Genomic DNA, 9,836 nt, shown 5'->3' on the forward strand with positions numbered 1-9,836 from the left:
TGGATGACCAGTGTGCCTTTCCCAGATGACACCGTTATGCCCCTGTTCAATTTCTTGACATTTCTATAGAATGGAGACAGAGGCCACATGCAGACTGAGAATTCACAGCTGACTTCAATGTGGGGGTGGGTGATTACTCACTGGGTAAATGAAGGGAAGGCAATACCACTAAGTGACAGAACAAAGGAAGGGCAGGTCGAAGTTGGGAAAAAGGAAATCTGCTTTGAATATGTGTTTAAGGCGCCAACAGGAAGTGTCATGTGAAAGTATCTGAAAGGCAGCTGAAAATCTGGTTTTAAATGAGGCTCAATAAAGGGGCAATGTTGTATTTACTGGTAAAATCACCATAAAGAGAGTTCTAAGTGAGAAAAAAGGCCTAAGAACAGAATGTTAAGTCTCTAAGGATTCTATCAGTCCTTATAAAGCACAAAACCAAGTGAAATGAGCAATGCCAAGTCAGCTTGTACACAGATGCTTTATTTTGGATGTTAATATGTTGACATTGTATGCAAGATTCTCTTACAATGGAGTTTTCCATATATCACAAAACTCAATTTAGTCAGGGTAATTGCTGTATTAATGTGAAAACCTTACAATAAAATGCAGTATTATATATGTGTAGTCAGTTTCCATGCAAGTATGGCTGCTACATGTATGTCTGGCATTTGTATAACATACTGAAAGAAACTCAGAGGAACAAAACATTATAAAGGTGACTTAAGATGCCTGACATGTTTAAGATTAAAAATCTTGCAAAAAGCAACAAAGCAGTTAACTGAAGGATTCAACCAATACCAACCCAAATATGTGTTATGTCCAATAAGCCCAGATTTATCCACAATATATTACCATTTAGGATAATTTAATGCTCAAGAAAAAATATGCTCTAAAAATATAGCTCTTATAAGATATTATACTTTGGTGATTGCAGACTATGTATATCCAGGTAAGGGCTACATTAAAAACAACAACAACAAAAAACCATTATATGCTATTAGTTCAAGGTAACTGAAATGATCCAGTATGAGTTTGCTACAATCATTGGTTTCACTAAGTGAAATTTCTGTGAGAAGTTCATTAATTAGAAAGCAATCAACATACTTAAACATGCTAAGAAGATTCAAATTGGTTTATCTATTTATCAACAAGGCATAATCTTAGTACCATACATTTTCTTCACTTCTCACTATATATATATGTGTGTGTGTGTGTGTGTGTGTGTATATATATATATATAAAATATGCAAAAACTAGCAAGTAGATTTAAATAGCTTAAAACCCTTTTAGGTCTACTGTTCAAGAGCTAAGTATTAAAATACTTAGTATTTCCATTTCTATTAACATACAAACAGAGCAGAAAATCTTAACCTGCTTTCATTTTGTTTTTTAAGGCATAGTAGTATTTTGGTATTTGTAAGAATTTGCCTGGTAATGGTTGATTCCATTTAGTTAACTTGAGAACTTGCCATCATTTGTTTTTTATCTTTTTACACAGTGCAAGTGGTGGTCGCTCTTTCCTTCTCTCGTAGCAGCAAGCCGATTCTGCTATTTTCTATAGCAGCATACTTCAGGAGTGGAGAGGGAGAGAGTGTGTCAATTATAAATAATTCAAACTACAGTGTACAATTCTATTTACCTGTCAGTGTTTAAGTTGACAGCACACCATTATATGACTGAAAAAAATTACATATAATCTCTACCACAAAAGCAAATAAAAAATCTTTCAAGAAGAAATAAAATAAGTGCAAACACCTAAAACAGGCAACTGAAGCAACTGTTGTAACCTGTAGAGAAACACAAAACATTTAAAAAAGGACAAAATATTTTTATAAATAAAAGATAATGTTCTCCACTTCTGAAACACTGTAAATATAAACTTCTAAGTGCAGACTGTTTTTAGGGACCAAAGTACCATATTATTTTTTGAACAAAATGCAAAAATTTCAAAAACATATACAAATCACCAGATTAATGTATATGACCATCCCCGATATAATTTAAAAAGAAAATATTAAATTATTATTTAGTACATTTTTAGAACTACTTTATAACCAACATGATTTAAAGGGCATAGTGCAACATTTAGGTAGATGTGACATATAGTATAGATATTGTACTCTTTGCAGCTATAACTTACTACTGTTTCATACTTAAAGTCAAAATTATTCTTTACTGTGTTAGCTGTAATAACAGGAAACAACATTGGCTTCTAGGCACCCTGTATACATATAAATATCTACATTTAAGCTTTAAAAATAAAAATAAATTATAAAAAACAGACTTCTTTCCAATTTACAAAGTCCTCCTGCTCCTACATACTGTACAATACATTCAACAAAATTCTCAGCTCTTCTGAGATTAAGAAAATACTATTTACTAATAAAGAAAAAACTCTTTTTTGAATGCTTTTTATTTTCAGTACTATGCTCAAATAAATACATTTAACACTGTAGTTAATTTTACTGCTTCTGAAAAAAAAAAAAATTAGTAGTGCAACTTTCTAGCCTTCCTTTAAATTCCTTTTCAATGTGTTTCTTTGTAAATGGTAGCCTAAGTAAATCAGCACGTGGGCAAAAGTACTTCATAAAATCGTGTGCTTTCCATACATAGACTAATTTCAGAAATCATATCTACTCATACACCTATCTATAACAAAACTGCAGCATCAAGAGAGTAGCAACATATATCTTGTGAAGAAAATATGAGAATTTACTTTTAGAAATCCATGAACATTCTATTATTTTCCCATCTTGTTCTTTAAAAACAATTTTTAAAAATCTCATCTCTTAAAAAATAAACTATGAAATTGTCTACCCCTTAAGTGACTTACTAGCTTTCTGCCTACTATATAGAATAGAAAAAAGATTCTGTATTAAAAGGGCTATCTTACAACTTTAAAAACAACTAATTGAGAAAAATTTCACTGCAACCTAATTTAGTAGAGATTGCAGTAAGGGAGTGGGGCATTTCATCAATTTTAATAATAATTACAGTATAAGAGCTCTTGAAGTACTACTGGTAGCTGTGTAAGTACTCAGATATCTTCTTGCTTGTTCAGTCATAATAAGTTGGTCTTCTGTCTTCCCATAAACCACTGTTTCCCATTCACAATTTGACTAGAAAGGAAATATTAAGTGATGTGAAAAGTATTAAAATAACTATCCATATTATATCACAATTAGACTCTTAAAGTTAGTTATTTAAACTGATTAGATATTTCATAAGCAATAATTATAAAAATGTTTTAACAATGGCATTGTATTTTTTAATAATAATGTTTTTAAATATATACTGAAATATTTTTGATCAAGTTTTTAAAAAGTCAATTATTTTAGCTATCTATATTGCTTACAGGCCTATGGAGGCAGTTTAGAAGTCTTGTCCCCAACAATTCCCCCCAAATCAAATGAGTCTTAACATGAAAATAAATGTTAAAATTTTGCAAGAGGTTTAAAGAGAGGATGTAATGTCAAAAATGAGCCAAGAATGCTTTATTTACAAATTAGGAAATATATTCATAGCAAAAAATCAAGTTTATGTTTTTTTCTTCCCTTATTATAAAGATTACTATGTTATAGACATGATCTTCTATATAATAACTTTCCCCAAAAGTTCTATGTTAATTAAACGCTGGGAACTCAAATCATTTTACATGGATTAAGAGAATGTGCTACATGGCTCTTAGAAAGCAGCGGCTGAAAACAGATGTAAGGTGGTCATATGTGATTGTCAAAGATGTTTTCAAGGTATGCTTTAACATCAGGTATACTAATGCTGCAGTCACTGTGGCATAAAGAAGAAAATTTCCTACTCAATGAACTCTCAAATTCTCTGGGGTAAACTCTTAATGCAGTAAAAATTTTCCTAACCTTCATTTGCAGTTACACACTGGCCACATCCCAACAGAAAAAAAAGGACTTTGTTTTACAACTTCTGAGACAAAAAGTTCACTGAAAACCATGGTACCAACAAAATCATGCTGAAACTGCTTCTAACCACTTACCCTTTTTCAGAATAGCAATTAGGGCTATACATATTTGTTACAGGAGAAGAGGTGCCAGAAGTAGATTTATATATCTTTAGTTTAAAAAAGATACAGTGCTGAGGAAATCACCAGACGAGTCTTTGGTTACAGCTCCAACTGTTTAGTTTATATGTGCCCTGATGAATGAGTCTCTCAAACCCAAATGTGAATGACAAAATAATGGTAAATGTTTAGTTACTGTTACAATCAATTTTGAATTTAAAAGAAAAAGTATAATTTGTGATCAGTAAATCCAAAGTGATCATTGATTAAACAAAAACAAAAATCACTAAAGAAATTTATAAGTCCATACCTGAAGATTCTTTTCCAATTTGACAACTTTGGAAGTGTTAGGGTTTGGTTTCTTTTTAGTAAGTGTATATGTTTTGTTGGTTGAATTTATATCTTGTTTTTCAGGAATCAAGTTGCACCTATTGTCATGTATTTCCAATAATGGTATCATTAATAAGGATGTAGTAAATATATTTTCTGACTAAGAGAGAAAAAAGAAAGAGGAAAATAACTAATTCAAAAATGGAGACAAATGGAGGGACTACTGAGTAAGTGGTAATGGAAGCCCTGTTTATTTCTCTCCAAGAAAGCATTTGGCTCTGCTGAAATTTCTAGTAATGTAGTAATATTAAGTATTTTGGAAATGAACCAAAGATAAACTCTGATATTTAAAATCTTGAGAACTACAATTTTTTGACATCATATATAAGGCAGCTGACTCCTCTCATAACAAAAGAAATTTTAAAAAAGTAAATAAGATATTCTCTACAGTGAATAGTTTCTCTGTGAATTAGGCAAAATGATACTAAAATAAAAATCCTCCATGAATCTCTAATGAACTGGCTACACAATGAGTAAGAAATAAGAACCACTAGGACTTAAAGCAACCATTTAAAATAACAATAATAATAATCCTTTACAAACCTGCATGTCTGAAATGTCTTCAGTCAACAGTTGAGTGCCTGATTCTTCTTTTTCCCAATTATCTAAGACTAGTGATTTTCTGACTTTCTTCCCAGAAGCGGTATTCTAAAATGAGTAATTTGTTGTAGAAGCTTTATGGCAAAGTCTCTTGGATACAATAAGACTTTTATTAACAATAATACTAGAAGATTACCTCTTGTTTGCAGCTTTTGTAGGCAGGTTCATCTTCCTCTTTGAGGAATAGGTCTGTTCCAGTTTCTTCTTTTAAAACTTCCCGAATATCTTCTTCCAAGAAGGCAAGTGGCTGGGACTAAATTGTTTTTTAAAACGTTGTAAAAAGTCATTTATAGCAATTCCTTTTTCTCCCTATATATAGGAAACCCATCTTTTATACTTTCCCATTATTGTCATAATTTTCTCCTAGCCCCTATAGATATATTAATTAAATTAATCCATTTTATGGCAAAACAATATCACACATTTGCAAGTACTGAGTAAATGGCAATTTCTTCTTTCTAGGCTACTAAACAAAAATCTTCCTTTTGGGGAAACCACTGTAGCTCCTGCTTCAGGTCAGGATCTTCAGAATTAAACAGAAAAGAAAGATGTTATTTCTCAAGTATTTTTTTTTACATAAAAATAAGAAATACAGAACATATTGGGAATACACTAGCTCTTATTCTACTTTTATTGTATTTATTACATGGTATGTAATTACTAGTTAACGTGTTTCTGTTACTACAAAGATTGTGAGATACTTGACAGCAGTGATTAGGTCGTTTTCATCCTTGTATACCTAGCCTAAGCAAAGAACTGACACAGTATCCAAGAAGAGGGAGAGAGTGAGAGTGTGTATGTGTGTGCGCGCATGTGTGTGTAGTGTGGGAGGGTAGGTTATGAAGAGACAGACAACTGAGTGTGAGCTAAGTGATGAAATAGTCTCAAAATATTATTCATCTAGCTATCAATAGGTAAGCACAACTTATAACCCAGAAAAAATTTAAAAATTATATCTAACTTATACCTATCATAACCAAGATATACTTGAAAAGGTAATCAAACCTCTACTAAATAAAAGAACTGGCAGCACCTCATAACCAGCAACTGCCGGGCATGGTGGCTCATGCCTGTAATCCCAACACTTTGGGAGGCAGAGGTGGGTGGATCAGGAGGACAAGAGATCGAAACCCCATCCCTACTAAAAACACAAAAATTAGCTGGGGGTGGTGGTGCACACCCAAGGAGGCTGAGGCAGGAGAATTGCTTGAACCCAGGAGGCAGAGGTTGCAGAGAGCCGAGATCACGCCACTGGATTCCAGCCTGGGTGACAGAGCCAGACTCCATCTCAAACAAACAAACAAACAAAAACCAAAAAAACACCAGCAGCTTAAGTCCCCAGCCAGCAAAGTTAGAGAGAATAGTATTCATATATAAATGAGATTTCACAGAACTTACAAAAACTTTTAAAACGAAAATAAAATGTTAAAAGTGTTCTCATCTAGACTGAGACATACAGGAATTATGTTAATGTTTCTGTATACTTCTCAAAGAGCTTATTATTATTATTATTTACTTATTTATTGAGATGGAATCTTGCTCTGTCACCCAGGCTGGAGTGCAGTGGCACAATCTCAGTTCACTGCAACCTCCACACTCCCTGACCCTCCAGTTCAACCAATTCTCCTGCCTCAGCCTCCTGAGTAGCTGGGATTATAGGCATCTGCCACGATGACTGGCTAATTTTTTGTATTTTTACTAGAGACGGGGTTTCACCATGTTGGCCAGGCTGGTCTCGAACTCCTGACCTCAGGAGGTAATCTGCCCACCTCAGCCTCCCAAAGTGCTGGGATTACAGGTGTGAGCCACCACACCCAGCCTCAAAGAGCTTTTTAATGATGATATTTCACCAAGAACATAAAGTATTCTTTTTTCAAATTAACTTTTAAGTTCAGGGGTCCAAGTGCAGGTTTGTTACACAGGTAAACATGGGGGGTTGCTGTGTAGGTTATTTCATCACCTAGCCAGGTGCAGTGGCTCACACCTGTAATCCCAGCACTTTGGGAGGCCAAAGCAGGTGGATTACGAGGTCAGGAGTTCAAGACCAGCCTGGCTAACATGGTGAAACCCTGTCTCTACTAGAAAATTAGCCAGGGTGGTAGAGGGCACCTGTAATCCCAGCTACTGGGGAAGCTAAGGCAGGAGAATCACTTGAAACTGGAAGGCAGAGGTTGCAGTGAGCTGAGATCACACCACCACACTCTAGCCTGGGCAACAAGAGTGAAACTCTGTCTCAAGACAAAACAAAAACAAAGATTATTTCATCACCCAAGTATTAAGCCTAGTACCCATTAGTTATTTTTCCTGATCTTCTATCTTCCCACTTTCCACACTCTGAAAGGCCCCAGTGTGTGTTGTTCCTCTCTAAATGTCCACATGTTCCCATCATTTAGCTCCCATTTATAAATGAGAACATGCAGTATTTGGTTTTCTATTCTTGCGTTGGTTTGCTGAGGATAATGGCTTCCAGCTCTATCCATGTGCTTGCAAAGGACATGACCTCGTTCTTTTTTATGGCTGCATAGTAGTCCATGATGTATTTGTACCACATTTTCTTTTTTTTTTTTTCTCCTCAATTTTTTTGAGATGGGGTCTCATTCTGTCACCCAGGCTACAGTGCAGTGGCATAATATCAGCTCACTGCAACCTCTACCTCCCAGGGTCAAGTGATCCTCCCACCTCAGTCTCCCAAGTAGCTAGGGCCACAGGTGCACATCACCATGCCCAGCTAATTTTTTGTATTTTTGGTAGAGATGGGGTTTCACCATGTTGTCCAGGCTGGTCTTGAACTCCTGAGCTCAAATGATCTGCCTGTCTTGATCCCCCAAAATGCTGGGATTACAGGCATGAGCCACTGCATCCAGCCCACATTTTCTTGATCTAGTATAGTATTCTTAAAAAGATCTGGAGTTTTTTCCCCCTTTAAGAACATAAATGTCCTAGAATAGGGCTAAGACAGATTAATTCATTCACTAGCAAGAATCATTCTCTTAATTGCTCTAATGTGTCAAAAGCAAAGAACTCCTGCATTTAATACTTTTCAGGTTTGATACTACCAAATTTAATACTTCTACAGAGTTTTTAGCCTTTTGAGTAATTCATAGTAAATATTAAAACAATCAAAGTTTATTAAAAAGACAACAGATATTTAAGATATACCTGATTAAAATTCCAAAGCCAATCTCCAAGAAGTGCATTTGACTCATAGTAAGATACAAAAGAAAGCTAAGTGGTTAGCATATAGTAGATGCTCAGTAAATAACTGGAGGAGGAGGAGGAGGAGAAATGAGAAGTCAGCTTACTGCAAAGAAATACATGAACCTATAGATATGCTAGGAATTTTAATTTCTAAATCATTGCCTTCCTTTTATCTTAAATTGCTGATGCAAGTAATCTATTTTGGCAATGGTCAAATTCTATCCAAAGAGCTGTGAGTGCTGCTGGTATTAAATTTAAAATGTCAGAAGGCTAGTAAACAAACCGACAAGGAATTTAGGTATTTGAAACCTATTACAAATGATACTTTTTTGTTTTTTTTTCAAACAGAGCTGCACTCTGTCCCTTAGGCTGGAGTGCAGTGGCTTGATCACCACGTACTGTAGCCTCCACTTCCCAGGCTCAAACAAACCTCCTGGGACTACTACAAGAGCATTCTACCACACCCAGCTATCAAATGATAATTTTTATTCCACTTATACATTGACCAAATGACCCTGACTCACTGTAGAATTTTTAAATGCTTTCAAATCATTGTTTACTTGTCTAATCGCCAATTAGTTTACATGCCCCTATGAAGGCAGGAACCATACTTGACCTTTTCAACATTTATTCCATCCCTAAAGCCTAGTACAGTGCCTGGAACCTATTAGGCACTCAATCAATATTTCCTGAATTAATGATGAATTTTTAAAATAAACAGCAAAACACTGAAACAGACAGGCTAAATCAATTAGGTAATTCCATACAATGGAATATTACGCAAACATTAAAAATTATGGGATAAATATATACATTTACTTGGTTAAATTAAAAAATGGTGTTATAAAATAATAAAGTGTGGTCATACTCTTGTTTTATTTATGTATATGCATAAATAAAAACTCTAGGAAGCTCTAAAGGAAACATGATTGTTCACAGCAGTACATGGAGCTAAATGACAAAAAGACTCAATCAATCCTACTGTGTACCCTTTAACACAGTATTTTGAAAAAGAAAGAAAAGACTAGTAGATGTGTGTGTGTAACATGCTTTTGGGCAGAAAATTAATTAAATCAACTAAACTAGAATTTGCTAACGAATCTAACCAAAAAGTGACTCAAAATAGAAGAACATAACTAAAAAACCCTGGAAGTCACGAATATTTTAAAAATCGTATTTCTAAAGAACTTGTCAGAAATCTGTATCTGCCTAAAATGCCCATCACTTTTCCAAGGTATTTCAAAGGCAGTAAGATATGTGAAAGCACAGTAACTAGAACACTTCCCAGTCCTATTCATTCGTGAACTACTACCGCAAATACTATTATTAGAATAACAGCAGCAACCAAGCACACACTACTTGAAACTCAGACAAGCTCCTTTAATTACATCAACTCTTTCAGCTTCACAGTAACAATTTGGGGTGTGTTTTATGATCTCCTTTGCATAGAAAAGGAAACTGAGCCTTTTCCTAATTAGTTTCCTAAAGAGGTACTCTGATTAGTTTCCTAAATATTATCATGAAAGTGCTTCAGTATATCAAAATACTAAAATTATTTTATTCTAATACATGTAACCATGACTGAAACTACTAAAATGTAAATTTCAGTATTAAGAAAAGC

The 9,836-nt window shown here is 34.4% G+C and overlaps 1 protein-coding gene across 3 annotated transcripts in view; it reads right to left on the reverse strand.

Moving 5' to 3' along the window:
- Positions 1-456: 456 nt before the first annotated feature.
- Positions 457-9,836, reverse strand: part of MYBL1 (v-myb avian myeloblastosis viral oncogene homolog-like 1) — a 48,845-nt gene continuing 39,465 nt past the window's right edge. For 2 of the 3 annotated variants that reach the window (XM_011940896.1, XM_011940895.1), the window contains exons 13-15: positions 5,154-5,270; positions 4,961-5,065; positions 457-3,116 (exon numbers count right to left, since the gene is read on the reverse strand). In XM_011940896.1, coding sequence (XP_011796286.1) covers positions 2,988-3,116; positions 4,961-5,065; positions 5,154-5,270 — 351 coding nt within the window. In that variant the 3' untranslated portion in view covers positions 457-2,987. Of the gene's footprint in view, positions 3,117-4,337; positions 4,518-4,960; positions 5,066-5,153; positions 5,271-9,836 lie in introns of all 3 variants that reach the window. The other variant, XM_011940894.1, reaches the window with a different exon arrangement.

This window comes from Colobus angolensis, unplaced genomic scaffold, assembly GCF_000951035.1.
Source record: "Colobus angolensis palliatus isolate OR3802 unplaced genomic scaffold, Cang.pa_1.0 Scaffold194, whole genome shotgun sequence".
Taxonomy (NCBI): domain Eukaryota; kingdom Metazoa; phylum Chordata; class Mammalia; order Primates; family Cercopithecidae; genus Colobus; species Colobus angolensis.